At 58.2% G+C, this 15263-nt stretch overlaps 2 protein-coding genes and 1 long non-coding RNA gene across 4 annotated transcripts in view; 2 read left to right on the top strand and 1 right to left on the bottom strand.

Annotated features, from left to right (window-relative positions):
* Nucleotides 1–95: 95 nt before the first annotated feature.
* TMPRSS12 (transmembrane serine protease 12) lies at nt 96–6719 on the bottom strand. The gene is made up of 5 exons (XM_027732177.2): nt 6413–6719; nt 5274–5472; nt 3464–3735; nt 1637–1779; nt 96–482 (listed from the first exon to the last, which is right to left on the bottom strand). Exons 1-5 carry the CDS (start codon nt 6516–6518, stop codon nt 243–245), a joined length of 960 nt encoding a protein of 319 aa, XP_027587978.1. The 5' UTR covers nt 6519–6719; the 3' UTR covers nt 96–242.
* A 1110-nt stretch (nt 6720–7829) lies between these two features.
* Nucleotides 7830–10099, top strand: LOC120324542. The gene is made up of 2 exons (XR_005565925.1): nt 7830–8386; nt 8800–10099. It is a non-coding gene; the product is annotated as an uncharacterized LOC120324542 (long non-coding RNA).
* A 2012-nt stretch (nt 10100–12111) lies between these two features.
* Nucleotides 12112–15263, top strand: part of SCN8A (sodium voltage-gated channel alpha subunit 8) — a 51436-nt gene continuing 48284 nt past the window's right edge. Inside the window, exon 1 of one of the 2 annotated variants that reach the window (XM_027732172.2) lies at nt 12112–12241. The gene's annotated coding sequence lies outside the window, so the exon portion shown is untranslated. The remainder of the gene's footprint in view (nt 12242–15263) is intronic. The other variant, XM_027732173.2, reaches the window with a different exon arrangement.

The following is a 15263-nucleotide window of genomic DNA, read 5'->3' on the forward strand; positions in this document are numbered from 1 at the left end:
CAAGGCTGTTGCCGTTTCCTCTCCCGTCAGTGTGGATTTCAGAGGCAGGAAACAAAAAAAACCCCCACACAATTGCAAACACGACTCCTAAAAAGTAAGTGCACGTCCTTTGGCTCTGGGATTTATTGTGAGCTGGTTTTTCCCAAGCTTTCCCAGGCAGGGCCAAGGAGGGAGCTGGTTTTTCCCAAGCTCTCCCAGGCAGGGCCGAGCTCCGCGATGGTGCCACGCTGGGTTTGCCCCTCTTAGAAGGTCTGGGTGAGCACCGTGTGTGCCACAGTCAGGAGGAGGGTGAGCGTGGTGCCCGTGGGTTTTGGAGTCCTGCTGGTCAGCTTAAGTTTTGTCTTGATCCATGTCCTGTACTGGGACAGCCGGACGTAGATCCCGGGGTATTTGGGGCGGCCGCAGCCGACTCCGAAGCTGGCGATGCCGATCAGGTAATACCTGTCGGGGTGGTAACACACCAAGGGGCCCCCGCTGTCGCCCTGCAGGTAAAACACCACGAAACCCCAGTAAGGTGGAAAGGCAGAATCCAGGCAGTAATAAATGCAGGGTTTTAACTTTAGGCAGCTCAGTTAATGACAGCAGCGGTGATGGTAACGTTGGCGGGAACATGGACAAGTCAAGGTAAGTGTGGTGACACTGAATCGGAATCCTTGAGGTTGGAAAAGCCCTCCAGGATCACCGAGTCCAACCTGTGCCCCATCCCCACCTTGTCCCCCAGCCCAGAGCCCTGAGTGCCACGTCCAGGCCTTCCTTGGACACCTCCAGGGGTGGGGACTCCACCACCTCCCTGGGCAAGGCCTGACCACCTTTTCCATGAAGAAATTCCTCCTGATTCTGCTCAAGACACTGCCCTGACCAGAATCCCAGGCCTGCACTGCTTCAGTGTCTTTAAAGTTCTGTTGTTTTCTCTCTGCACCTTTTCATGCCAAGCCTTGTCTCCCTCAACTCCTCACTCCTCAGTTAACTGGGGAATGTGTTGTCCACACAGTGTGGAAGCACCAAGACACATGGTAAGGAACACACATCCTGATTCTTGGCTGTGTCACCTACTCAGAGAAAACTGCTGAGGGAAGCAGGAAGTGTATCAGACAAAGCACATTATGGGGTTTAATTATAAATGTCTCCATGTCCCAGCTGGTGCTGCAGCTTCTGCCAGTGCTTCAGACACAAGAATTGGCTTTTCTGAGAAAGAGGTGGTGATTGCTCAGCCACTGGAATGAAAGCCCTGCCACATCCCTGAGCCACATCCCTGAGCCACATCCCTGAGCCACATCCCTGAGCCACATCCCTGTGCAGTGCTGCTGCTCTCTTCCAAAAGCATAAAAACAGGTGGCACACTGGTGTGCTTCACACACGCTCCATGGCACAGCAACACGTGTGTCCAGTGTCATATATGATTTATTGTCACCTCCGTGGCACAGATTTGTTGCATCCTTTAACCTTTCCCTTTGTTCAGCACTCACAGGCCCTTGCCACGTCTCTGATGTCACCAAACGTGCACCTGAGGTATTTCTGCTTCGCCATCACCGTCCCACCCCTCTTTCTGACGCTTCCTTTGCCTTTGGCCTGTTTTCCAGTTGGCATTCCTGCTGTTTTAATTGCTCCTGCTGCCCTTGAGCCACCCCCCTCTCACCTGGCAGGTGTCGGTGCCCCCGGCCCAGGCGCCGGCGCAGAGCACCCTGTGGTCCATGAGCCCCGCGTAGCCCTCGGAGCTGTTGCACAGGCTGGGAGGGAGGATTTCCACCCGGGCTTCCTTCAGCACAGGTGAGATTTTACCTGGAATGGAGGCAGAATTCAGCCAGGTGAAATGTGCTGGGGGGTGTGGGGAGCGGGTTTTTTTTTGCTGTGCTTTTTTCCCCCCCCCGTCTCCCCAGCTGGGACGTGTTCAGGCCCGGATGGGACACGGATCCTGCCTGCTCCTGATGGATTGGAACTGGAGTGGGTTTGCAGACTTGGGTTTGATGGACATGTTGCAGTTCTTCCTCAGAAGAAGCAGCAGTGGTAATACACCTGCCTCGCTCCAAGTGTCAGAGGTGACTTATCTAAAGGGCTCATGTGATCCCAGAATTCCCATTGGCATCGAGTTTGTGCCCAGTAGGATTAAAGAGAGAACTGGAAGGAGTGTAGTCATTCCTAAATCCCTGGGGACCCCCCAGTTCACAACATGCAGCGTCAGAATTGTTGCTTTTTGATAGAAAAGCTGTTTCCAGCAGACCACAAATCTGAAAGTCAGGTGAGTTGGTTTTGGGGTTTTTTTTCATGTTTTTCTTGGAAGAAAGGCTGGGAAATGTATTCCTGTGGTTGCAGCTGTGTGGATCTAACCTGGTCATGATGGAAAAAAGCCCTGGAAGCAGATTCTCACTGCAGAGAGTTTAATGAAGTTGTGTGAGGGGACCATAACCTGAGCAAATCCAGTTGGAATCACGGATGGTTTGGGCTGGGAGGGACCTCAAAGACAATAAATTCCACCCTCTGCCATGGGCAGGGATATCTTCCACTAGCTCAGGTTGCTCCAAGCCCCGTCCAACCTGGCCTTGGACACTTCCAGGGATGGGGCAGCGTCCTCTGGGAAATGCATTCCAGGGCCTCCCCACACAGGGAGGCATTCCTAATATCCCTAATATCCTTCCTAATATCCCTAATATCCTTCCTAACATGCCCCTGTTTCAGTGGGACTCCATTCCCCTGGGAAGGCCGGGCATGGCAGGCAGGCAGGAAGGCAGGGCCCATTAACCTTCTTGGCAGTGCCCCACACAGGGAGGCATTCCTAATATCCCTAATATCCTTCCTAATATCCCTAATATCCTTCCTAATATCCCGTTCAACCCTTCCCCATTTCAGTGGGACTCCATTCCCCTGGGAAGGCCGGGCATGGCAGGAAGGCAGGGCCCGTTACCCTTCTCGGCTGTGTGCCACACAGGGAGGCATTCCTAATATCCCTAATATCCTTCCTAATATCCCTAATATCCATCCTAATAACCCATTCAACCCTTCCCCTTTTCAGTGGGACTCCATTCCCCTGGGAAGGCTGGGAATGGCAGGCAGGCAGGAAGGCAGGGCCCGTTACCCTTCTTGGCAGTGCCCCACACAGGGAGGCATTCCTAATATCCCTAATATCCATCCTAACATCCCCCTGTTTCAGTGGGACTCCATTCCCCCTGGGAAGGCTGGGAATGGCAGGCAGGCAGGAAGGCAGGGCCCGTTAACCTTCTTGGTAGTGCCCCACACAGGGAGGCATTCCTAATATCCCTAATATCCATCCTAACATCCCCCCATTTCAGTGGGACTCCATTCCCCTGGGAAGGCCGGGCATGGCAGGCAGGCAGGCAGGGCCCGTTACCCTTCTTGGCAGTGCCCCACACAGGGAGGCATTCCTAATATCCTTCCTAACATCCCCCCATTTCAGTGGGACTCCATTCCCCTGGGAATGGCAGGCAGGCAGGCAGGCAGGGCCCGTTACCCTTCTCGGCGGTGCGGCCCCAGCCGCTGACGTAGCAGTCGGAGCCGTTCTCCAGCTGGGGCTGCAGCGGCGCGGGCGGGAGGCAGATGGGCTGGATGTGGAGGCTGGACTGCACGGCCGAGCTCAGCTCGAACACGGCCACGTCGTTCTCAAAGGTCTCGCTCTTGAACTCCGAGTGCACCAGGATCCTCCTGATCCTCCTCTTGGCCGTGTGGGGGCCGTGCCTGTGCAGGTTGTGCAGGCCCAGGACGGCGCGCCAGAAGCACGGATTCCTGCGGGGGGATGCGCGGTTTGACTGGGTTTAGGGAATCGTGGGATGGGTCGGGTTGGGTTGGGAGGGACCTCAAAGCCCATCCTGTTCCCCCCCGCCATGGGCAGGGACACCTTCCACTACACCAGGTTGCTCCAACCTGGCCTGGGACACTTCCAGGGATGGGGTGTCCTCTGGGAAATGCATTCCAGGGCCTCCCCACCCTTACAGGGAGGAATTTCTTCCCGGTGTCCCATCTAAGCCTGCCCCCTTTGGCTCGTGCACCTTTAGGAATAGGTATTGAAAATTCCAGAGTCAATGTTCTCCGGAAGGAATCTGCCTCGTTCCCCTTGTCCCTGGGAACACTCACTTTGCCTAATGCTGGTGGCTGTTCAGGAAAATTCAGGTTAATGATTTAAGCTGAAACTTGGATTTTCCCTCCCACCCCATCTCAGCAGAGGCCACCAGGAGATATTCTTCTGAAAAGGCTAAAAACTTGGATTTATTTTGCAGACAGGAAGGAGGCTCATCCCCCACAATGCTTAGAAAGACTCTGCTTGTACCTGGATTAGGGAAATCCATTAACTAGAAGTAACAATAATGAATATGAAATTTAGAAATAGGGTTGGAGTCTTTCAGACCTAATTTCTAGTTCATGTATGCTGAAAAAAATCTTTACTGGTATTAAGTGGGATTTGAATTTGGCCTGGGATGAGCTATAAAATTCAGATTAACCTCCAAAATTAAGGTAAAAATTAAATTGATAATTTAAAGAGGCATTATATTGCAAATAAATGATTGTTAAATTCATTTAAAGAAACAGGGAGTTGATGTAACAAAGTCCCGATGAAGGATGAAATTCCAAAGTTCAGGGATTTTACAGTTCACTTTCCCTCAGGGTCATGGCTGTGTCAACACAGTCGATGGAAACTGGTGCAGATTGTGCAAGTGTGGCAAAGGCCACAGTTAAAAGTCTGTTCTGAGCAGTTGTTACCACATTGTGAAAAAAAAACCCACCAAAAACCTGGGCTCATGTGCAGCTGCTGTCACCAACACCCCCAGGGCCTTTCCTGGGGCCACTTCCATCTGCAGGGACAAATGGGACTCTTGCAAGTTGACTTTACTGATTGTGCTGCACCCAGCGACTGGAACTGGGGAGACTGGGAGCCAAACATGGGAGACTGGGAGCCAGACGTGGGAGACTGGGAGCCAAACGTGGGAGACTGGGAGCCAAACATGGGAGACTGTGACCCAAACGTGGGAGATTGTGGCCCAAACGTGGGAGATTGTGGCCCAAACGTGGCAGATTGTGGCCCAAACGTGGCAGATTGTGGCCCAAACGTGGCAGATTGTGGCCTAAACGTGGCAGATTGTGGCCCAAATGTGGGAGATTGTGAGCCAAACGTGGCAGATTGTGGCCCAAACATGGGAGATTGTGACTCAAACGTGGCAGATTGTGACCCAAATGTGGGAGATTGTGACCCAATCTGCCCCCAGCCCAGCTGGTCCCCCCCGGTGGTGTCCCGCCGTGGTGCCAGCCCGGTGCCAGCCCGGCCGTACCTCCTGCCCTCGACGCAGTGCCCGGCGGTCAGCACGGCCTTGCGGCTCAGCAGGACCCCCCCGCAGAGGTGGATGAACCGGACGCCCCCTCGCAGGACCTGCAGGCTCACGACCCACGGCCACGCGCCCTCCGGGGCCTCGTGGCCCCCCACGATCCAGGACGTGGCTCTCCGGGCCAGGGGCGGCTGCTGCTGACACTCTGCAAAAAAACACAACAGGGGAGGGGGTTTAGGGGGGAAAAACAGAGCTTTTTTTGGGGAGGGTCTGGGTGTTATTGGGTTGGTTGCGTTGGGGTTTTTGGTTGGTTGGGGTTTTGGGGGGATTTTTTTAGGTGTCTTGTTGTTTTGTTGGTTTTTTTGTTTGGTTTGAGTTGTTTTGGTTTTTTTTTCAATCTCCAGCGTTCCCACAGCACAGGAAGGAAGTGGAGCTGTTGGAGCAAGTCCAGAGATGCTCCAAGATGATCAGAGGGATGGAGCAGCTCTGCCATGAGGAAAGGCTGGAGAATTGGGATTGTTCAGCCTGGAGAAGGGAAGGCTTTGGGGTGACCTCACTGTGACCTCCCAGTGCCTGAAGGGAACCTGCAGAAAAGGTGCAGAGAGACTATTTCCAAGGGCCTGGAGTGCCAGGACAGGGGGGAATGGCTTCAAAGTGCCAGCAGATTTTTAGATGGGATTTTGGGAAGAAATTCCCCTCTCTGAGGGTAGGGAGGCCCTGGAATGCATTTCCCAGAGGATGCCCCATCCCTGGAAGTGTCCCAGGCCGGGTTGGAGCAACCTGGTCTAGTGGAAGGTGTCCCTGCCCATGGCAGGGGGTGGAACTGGATGATCTTTAAGGCCCCTTCCCACCCAAATCGTCCTCGCTGCCTTGGAGGATCCCGGGACTTCTTGGCTGGTATCAAATACGTGTTTCTATCTTACTAAGGTGCATCCCTCACGCGTAGATTTGACATTACGCATCTCGAGGCGCTGCTGCTGCTTCACGACCCCCCCCCCCCTCCAAATTCAGGTGCAGACGAAGTTTTTCCTCGCGTCTGTGTGGAAGCACCCCCCCCCCACACACACACACACCCGCCCCCAACTCCTCCCCTCAGCGCCCGGCCCCCTCACGCCCTTCCCCGGTGTCCCGGTGGGTCCCGGTACCCTCGCTGGGGTCCCTCGGGGCCGCTCCCCCGGGCCGGGGCCCCGCGAGCAGCAGCAGGAGGAGCAGCAGCAGCAGCGGCGGCACCGCGGGCCGCCCCCGCCGCATCTCCGTCGAGGGGCGAAGATGGCGGCGGCGCCTCAGGGAAACCCCCCCCCCCCCGGGGGAACGGCCGGTGCCGGTGTCCGCACGGGGCCGTTGGGGCGGCGGGGACGGTGCGGGGAGAGCGGCCGGAGGGGCTGCGGGGGACGGGAGGGGCCGCGCTGCCCTCAGGGACCGACCGACCCTCCCTCGGGGACCGGCCCTGCCCTCCCTCAGGGACAGACTGGCCCTCAGGGACCGGCCCTCCCTCAGGGACCGGCCTTGCCCTCAGGGACCGACCGGCCCTCCCTCGGGGACCGGCCCTGCCCTCCCTCGGGGACCGGCCCTGCCCTCCCTCGGGGACCGACCGGCCCTCTCTCAGGGACAGACTGGCCCTCAGGGACCGGCCCTGCCCTCAAGGACTGACCGGCCCTCCCTCAGGGACCGGCCTTGCCCTCAGGGACCTACCGGCCCTCCCTCAGGAACCGGTTGGTCCTGCCCTCAGGGAGCCCTCGCAGGAGATGCCGTTCAGGGGGGCTTACCCTCACCTAGGCGAAGGATTTGGGGTCTCACCTTCACCTGGGCAAAGGTTCAGGGGTCTCACCCTCTCCTGGACAAAGTTTCAGGGGTCTCACCCTCCCCTGGGCAAAGTTTTAGGGGATGTCCTTCTCACCTGGGTGAAGAGTTGGGGATCTCCTCTTCACCCGGGCAAAGGGTCAGAGGTCTCACTCTCACCTAGGCAAGGGTTTAGGGGTCTCATCCTCTCCTGGGCAAAGGTTCAAGGGCCTCACTCTCACTTGGGCGAAGGTTTAGGGGTCTCGCCCTCAGCTGAGTGAAGGTTCAGGGGTTGTACGGTCACCCGGACAAAGGCTCAGGGGTCTCACTTTCACTTGAGCAAAGGTTTGGGGGGGATCTCACCCTCCCCTGGGTGAAGGGTCAGGGTTTGGGGTTTGCTCGGGTTCCATCAGGAGGAACAGGAACAGCCGTGAGGGATCGTGAGGAGGGAACAGGGGGCCCAATGGAGCCCCGGCCACATCCCAGGTGAGGAACACCTGAAGGAATCCCATCCCAGAGTTAACCAGGCACAGGCAGCAGTTCCCTTCCATTAATACATTTATTTTCCTGTCTGCTGGGCTGGTTTATGTTCTCCTGGGATCCTCTGTATCTGCGCTGGGCTCCAGCGAGGCAGGGTCAGCAGTGCCAGGGCTTCACGAGGGAAACGGCCTCGAGTCCCACCAGGGGAGGTTTGATTAGAGATTAGGAAAAATTTCTTCATGGAAAGGGCTGTCAGGCACTGGAACAGGCTGCCCAGGGCAGTGGTGGAGCCACCATCCCTGGAAATGTTCAAAAAACGTGTGGATGTGGCACTTGGGGACATGGGTTAGTGGTGACCATGGTGCTGGTGCTGGGTTAACTGTTGGACTCTGACCCAAAAGGGCTTTTCCAACCTGACCAGTTCTGTGATTCAGAGACGCTCAGAAAACAGACCCTCTCTTCTCGCTTAACACTTAATTCAGTTTCTGATTTAAGTCCTTCACCGAGAGAGGGACGTGCTGAGGAGCCTGTGCCGTGCTGGGTGTGCTGGTCAGGACGAGGAATTTTGGGGGCACAGGGAGCAGCCGGGCAGGACAGGGGTTACTTCACCCCGTACCCCACGATGTGCGGCTCGATGGGCGTCCAGGGCAGTGCAAGACTTATGTGTTGTACCTTCAGCTCCGAGAACTTGGCCTCTTCCAGACTCTTCCAGAGCTCTCTCGTGAGGCAGCATCCAGCAAAGACGAGTTTCCAAGTCGGGAAGCAGACCTGCTGCCAAAAATACTTCCAGCTGGAATGCTCGGCGGCCACGTGCTCCAAGAAGTAGAAAGCTCCTCCCTGGGAACACAGAGTCTCTTACAGTGAGTGTGGGGGTCATGCTAAGCAGCTCCCACTGTCCTGTCCCTTCCCTTTTCCCTCTTCTCCTCCCTGTATCAGTTGGAATTACTGAAAGCAGGAAACTTGCAGAAATTCAAGAAGCACAAAGAATTGACTTATTTGATCCCTCTTTTATTCCAGCAATAACTTGTTATGGCTTTGTTTCAGTTAGTCGCTAACATGACTTTTTTTCCAAAGAAAACCAAGAGAAATGTGTAAATGCTGCTCCAACCCATCGGTTTTGGACAACCCAGAGGATTGTCTTTCAAACCGACAGAGAACAGATTTTAGATGGGATATTGGGAAGAAATTCCCCCCTGTGAGGGTGGTTTTAATCTGCAGCTCATCAGCAGCTCTAGGGGAGAAGGTGTTTAATTAGACTGGTCTGGTCATGCAGGTGGAGCAGCCCCACTTCAGAGAGGCCGAAGCAGTTCATTTAAAATCCAGACTTTCAGCCCTGATCAGAACTTCCCACCCAAGGAAAGTCGTGTGAGTGGGAAGGGACAGCACCACATTCTGCTTTAAATGATGGACTGTGAAGCAATTTCAGTTAGCAGTGTGTTGCTTTTAGGATTTTACTCTTAAGACTAAACCAGTCTGACCAGTATCACGTGCAGAATGGCTGCAGGAACCAACCCGGGTCTGGTTTTTAAGCTCAAAACCAATTCTTTATACTATTTTCCCCCCTTTCCTCGTGGCAAGGTGCCTCTGGAGCGGCTGATAAAGGTTTAATGCAGGTACTCACCGGCCGGAGCACCCGCAGCACTTCCCTCAGGGTGCCGCTCACGCTCTGAACCGAGCACAGCACCAGGGTACAGACCACGGCGTCCACGGAGCCGCTGGGCACCTGGTGCAGGTCCTCCCCTGCGGCCACCAGGAAACGCTCGTAGTGCAGGTGCTGGTTCTTCTTCATGTTCTTGGCGAGGCTCTCCTGGAAGCTGGGGTTGATGTCGGTGCAGGTGACCCTGCAGCCCGAGGGGTAGAACTGGAAGTTGGAGCCGGCGCCGGTGCCGATCTCCAGCAGCCGCAGCTCCCCCGAGGGGCTCCGGAAGTCGGGGAGGTTCCGGAACAGCTCCAGTTTGTGCTTCTTTGATTTCTTGTCGTGAACTGCGGCGATCTTGTCTAAGATGAAAGGGAAAAACACCTTCCTGCAGAAGGGCTCCCACACGCCCAGGAAGGAGAGCAGGTAGACGGGGAAGGCGAGCAGCACCAGGCAGGTGCGGAGGAGGAGGACGCTGGCACCGGCCTCTGCCATTCCCAGCGTGGGCAGAGGATCTGCACGGGGCAGAACAACTTCTGCTGTGTGTTAGAGCCCTGGGAGCTCAGACAGAGCTGCCTTCGGGTGCTCCCTGTGCTCCCGTCCGAGTACGTTCAGCTCCTTGGACTGTCCTGGTGGACTCTTTTCTCCAGCTGATTTCCAAGTCCGGTCACGGGCAAGCGGTGACCAGAGTGTCCCGACTGGCAGGGGAGGAGCTGCCGGTTTGTTCCCAAACCGGGACAAACTGGGCAGCACAACTGTGTGTGTAACCCCTGGCAAAGTGTCTCCGAGTGCCCTCTCTTGGCGCTCGGCAGCTCCAGCACGGTCACGTCTCTTAAAGCCGCCTGTGCTGCCCTGGGGGAGCTGAAGGGAGCTCAGCCCGGCTCTGGAGCTCCGTAAGAATTTCATTAGGGGGTTGATTAAAGTCTCAGTTCAAACACACTTGTCTGGGAGTTGATTTTCCACCCGGTGTGAGCAGCTGGGTGAGCTCAGCAGCTCCATCCTCTCTCTGAACTGCACTGAATCTCCACTGAAAAGAGTTTTCAGTCTTTGCAGTTCGAGGACACCTTAAATCCTTTGGGATGTTGGGAGCGGGCTCTGGGAGCTGCTGTTCGGGGCGATTTTCCAGATTGATGGGCAGAGATAACACAGTTTATTAATTCAGTAGTTGCTTGCTGCATGTGCAGCATGTGGGGTTTGGGGTTTATTGACTTAAAGTCGAGTCAACACGGGCTGCTCCAGAAAGCTTTGTCAACTTTGGGGTGGCCAGAGCTTTCCAAAGGATTTGGTGGCAGTGTGGATGAGCCACGAACAGGGGACTGCTCTGCTCCAGGTGACAGGAGGACTCAAAAGCCCCTGAAACCCTCGGGATGAGCACTCCCCAACAACCTTAGGCCGTTCTGCTGGGAATTGCGTTGGAGTTTTGTTTTCCTGGGAGTGCCTCCGGTGCGTCCCCTCCTCCCTCTGGTGGCAGTGAAGCAAATTAAACCCAGGAGTAATTAGGTGCTTCATTAACGAGCTCTGTTGTGTCTTCATGCCTCCACCTCGTGGCAACTACAGACAGATTGAACAACGGGAATCACAGAATCGTTTAGGTGGGGAAAGACCTCCAAGATCATGGAGTTAATTACTCTGGGTTGCATGTGGGAAGCACAAATAGAGGCAGTAATGGATTATTTTATTATAATCTGGTTGTATATCAGGTTGTAATTCCTTGCTGCTGTGCTGCAGGGAATCATGGAAAAGGTTAAAGTGGCCAAGGAAGCAGCACCCGCTCTTGGTGTCCCGGGGGAATTTCCCTGGAAATCATTCCTAAGGAAACTCCTGTGTTTAAAAGGTGGGAGTGAGGTTGGAGGGAGAGTAGAAAATGCAGATCTTAAGCACAGGTGTAAGGTGTTAGCAGAGGTCACTGCACTGAAGGGGAAGGAGAGGTCGGGATGAACCAAGGAGGAGGCAGGATCCTTATTAAACATTTTTAATTGTTTTTTTCCTGAGCACCTGTGTGCTGCTGAAGGACCAGGCCCAGTGACAATGCTGATGAAGATGAAGATGATGATGGTGCTGAAGGACCAGGCCCAGTGAGGATGCTGATGAAGATGAAGATGATGATGATGATGAAGGACCAGGCCCAGTGAGGATGCTGATGAAGATGAAGATGATGATGATGATGAAGGACCAGGCCCGGTGAGGATGCTGATGAAGATGAAGATGATGATGATGCTGAAGGACCAGGCCCGGTGAGGATGCTGATGAAGATGAAGATGATGATGATGCTGAAGGACCAGGCCCGGTGAGGATGCTGATGAAGATGCTGCTGCTGCTGCTGAAGGACCAGGCCTGGTGATGATGCTGATGAAGATGAAGATGATGAAGATGCTGCTGAAGGACCAGGCCTGGTGCCGATGAAGATGATGAAGATGCTGATGAAGGCCTGGTGCCGATGCAGGCCCGGTGCCGGTGCCAATGCCTGCCCGGTGCCGGTGTCGGTGCCGATGCAGGCCCGGTGTCGGTGCTGATGAAGATGAAGATGCTGATGAAGGCCCGGTGCCGATGAAGATGATGAGGATGCTGATGAAGGCCCGGTGCCGATGAAGATGATGAAGATGCTGATGAAGGCCCGGTGCCGGTGCCGGTGCTGGTGCCCGGTGTCGGTGCCGATGCAGGCCCGGTGCCGGTGCTGATGAAGATGAAGATGCTGATGAAGGCCCGGTGCCGATGAAGATGATGAAGGCCCGGTGCCGGTGTCGGTGCCGGTGCCGGTGTCGGTGCCGGTGTCGGTGTCGGTGCCGGTGTCGGTGCCCGGTGCCCGCCCCGGGTCGGGGTTTCCCCGCTCCCCCCCTCCCTCTCCCTCCACCTCCGCCCCCCCCCTCCCCGCGCGTGCTCTCGGCGGCTCCGCAGCGCCCCCTGTCGGCGCGCTCGTGGCGGGCGGGGGCCGCGCGGCGCGGGGGGGGCCGGGCCGGGCGGGGGGGGGGGAGCGCCGGGAGCGCACCAAGATGGCGACACCCGCAGTCCCTCCCGCAGCTCCCCCCGCGCCGCAGTCCGGCCCCGCCGCGCCGGGGCCGCGCTGAGCCCGCCCGACACGGTGAGTTCGCGGCCCCCGGGGCCCCCGCCGGCCTCACCCGCGGCTCCCCGCGCTTACCGTCCCGTTCGGTTCGCCGCCTCCCCCGGGGGCTCTGCCGCAGAGCGCGGCCCGGGCGGCGCCGGGGACACCCCGTTGTGGTGGGGGGAGCTCGGGGGGGAGGTCGGGGAGTCCCCCCGGCCCCAAACCCGCCGCGGGAAGAGGGGGGGGGGTCCCGGGGCTTTTCCCCCCCCTTTCCCACCCGCCCCCTCGGGGGATGCTCGGTCACCCCGCGCCCGGGGAGGGGGGTCGGGGGGAGCCGGTTCTGTGCCCGCCCGGCGCTGCCCCCCGAGCCCTGTTCGGGGGGCTCCGGCAGCCCCTGCCCGGGCCGGGGAAGGTCCGTCCGCTGCAGCCCGAGGGCCCCGGCCCCGCGGAGGGGGGGGACGGTGCCAGGCCCGGGGTGAGTGTCCCCCCGCCGGGGGGCTGGGAAGGGGCAGGAGCCCCCTGCGCCCACCCTGGGCCTGCAGCCCCGTTTGGGCCCCCTCCACCCATCCCTCCATCGCTGCCCGCATCCCTCCCTCCCTCCACCCATCCTTCCACCGTCCCTGCATCCCTCCCTGCATCCCCCCTCCACCCCGCTGCCCGGGACCCTCCTCCCAGGCCCCAAATTGGGGGCCGTGCTCTTTGTCTGCATTGTGCCTTCCCCCCGGCCCTCCCTGCAGCGCTGCCCTGTCCCCCCGCCGCCCCCCGCTCCCCCCACCCCCATCTCCCGCTGCCCGGGGATGGGGGACAACTTGGAGGACAGGGTTTTTTTTGGGTGGGGGGCGATGCTCGGGGCGGCCTTGATGTTCCAGCTGACCCAGATGTTGGGTCAGCATCGTGGTTGTGCTCTTCCCTCTCTCCCTTCCTCCTTCCTTCCACCGCACAGATTTTGGGGTGGGGGTGGAGGGTCGGCGAGGGCAGGTTTGGTTTATATTATTTTTTTCTTTTTTTTTTCCTGCCGGGAGGGAATTGCACGTTCACAGGTTTGGGTGGGTTTTTTTCTTTTTTTTTTTTTTTCCTGTTAAAAATCTGGGTGTCTTCCTCCCCTCCCCTCCCCCTGCGTTCTGGTGCAAGCGATGCTCGGCTGCTGTGGGGGTGGGGACGCCGGGAGATGCTCCACGGCAGCGGCTGCGGATGAGCCGGGGTGAAGTCGGAAACTCTGGGAAAGGGGAGCGTGTGGTGTGCGAGGGCCAGCAGCTGGATTCCGCCCCTCGGGCCCTGAGCTGAATTTCGGAGGGTGATCCCAGGCGTGGGAGGCTCATCCTTGTGTTCCCCCCCCCTCCCCCGTGGGGTCTGCGGGAGTGTCCCCCCCCCCCATCCCCCGAGGGGCCGCACGGGTGGGGCGGGTTTTTGGGGCGCTGGTTGTGGTTGTGCTCTTGTGGATCCGCGTCCACCCTCTCCGGGAACACTGCAGCATTCCAGCCGCACCGGGAGCCGTGACCGGGACGTCCTCGCTTCACTCCGGGCAGCTCCGATCGCGAGGAACGGGCGGGCGGGGGGTCCCCGTCTCGTCCTGCCGGTGTTTCTGGGGGTGAAAAGGGGGGGAAGGCGTAGCGGTGGTGGTTTTCCCTGGCAGCCCTAGAGGGATGGGGCCCCGGGAATGGTTCTCTTTCCCTGTGTGGGTGATGGAAGCGCTGGGGGCCGGTTCCTCCAGCGGTGCCCGGGGCGGAAGGGCTGGGCGAGGCTGGAGGGGCCGGGGGGACCTTCCGCGGCTCCGGCGGGGCCGGTGCTGAAACGGACAGCTCCTCCCGGCCCTTCCCGGCTCCTCCCGGCTCCTCCCGGCCCTTCCCGGCGCTTCCCGGCCCTTCCCGGCTCCTCCCGGTTCCTCCCGGGGCCGCTCCCCGCCCGCAGCCGGGACCCCCATCACCGTCCCCTCGGGCCATCGCCACCCCCCGATGTCGCCGTTCCTGGGGGGGCAGGTGCCGTTATGTAAAGTTGGTGAAGCTGTTGGGCATCTCTGGGTATCCCCCGGCCAGGGGAGCCGGTGCCTTTTGGAGTAACGAGCCCCCGGCCGCGCTCCTCTGTCCGGATGTTTTCCGGACGGCTCCATCCTAAGGCCTCCCCGGTTTTTCCATCCTCTGCTCAGGTTTTCCATCCTCTGCCTGTCTAGAAAGTCCCTGTTCTTCGCCTCGGTGGGTTTTCTATAAAATTAACAGCATGACCCAAGGGCCACCAGATCATTTTTACGCATTTTGGTGCTTCCACGGCGTCGTTCACCCCGGGGGGAAGGACCCGGGCCCATCACAGACAATTTACCCAGTTATATAAGCTCGTACATGTGGCTTGGATGTGGATGGTGGTGTAGATGCTGTAGTGCTGGGGGGAACAAGTGTGATCCTGTGGATGCTGGGGGGGAAGGAGGTTTCTAAGAGGCAGGAGGGCGAGCGCTCGTGTGCCGCAGGAAATGGAGCAGGGCCGGGCCTTCCCCCCGTTAAATAAGGCAGAAACAAAGTCGGAGTGGGAAGGGAGCAGCTTCAAAACCCAAATCACGGCGTCACCTCCCCCCGTTTGCTGCCGTGTCTGTGCTCAGGGCCGGCTCTGCCCGAGTGTGGCTTTCACCAAAACGGCCCCAGCCGGGTTTTCACCTCGACTGGGAGGTGCTGGTTTCCAGTGGCTGGGGGTCCCTGAGGCTCCGTGGGGGTCCCTGAGGCTCCGTGTGGGTCCCTGAGGCTCCGTTGGGCTCCTGCCATGACGTGGTTCCCATTCCCTCTCAATCCCTTCCCCCGGAGCGGCTGCGACTCCACTGACAGGGGCAAATACGCCGGGATCAATAATTGATTGTTGGGCTCAGAGCAGGGGGCTGGGGGAGGGAGAAGCTGTAAAACAGAGAAACGAGGGAGTGGGGAGCAAGCACGGGGAGGAATCGTTTGAGGACCCACAGGGAGGAATCGTTTGAGGACCCCCGGGGAGGAAACGCGTGTGAGGGCTGGTGTTGGCGGCCGTGGGTTGGGCAGCTGGTCATTGCTGGTCATTGCTGGTCATTGCTGGTCATTGCTGGCCACTG

The sequence above is a fragment of the Pipra filicauda genome, unplaced genomic scaffold, assembly GCF_003945595.2.
Source record: "Pipra filicauda isolate LSUMZ 115617 unplaced genomic scaffold, ASM394559v2 scaffold582_size373904_pilon, whole genome shotgun sequence".
NCBI lineage: Eukaryota > Metazoa > Chordata > Aves > Passeriformes > Pipridae > Pipra > Pipra filicauda.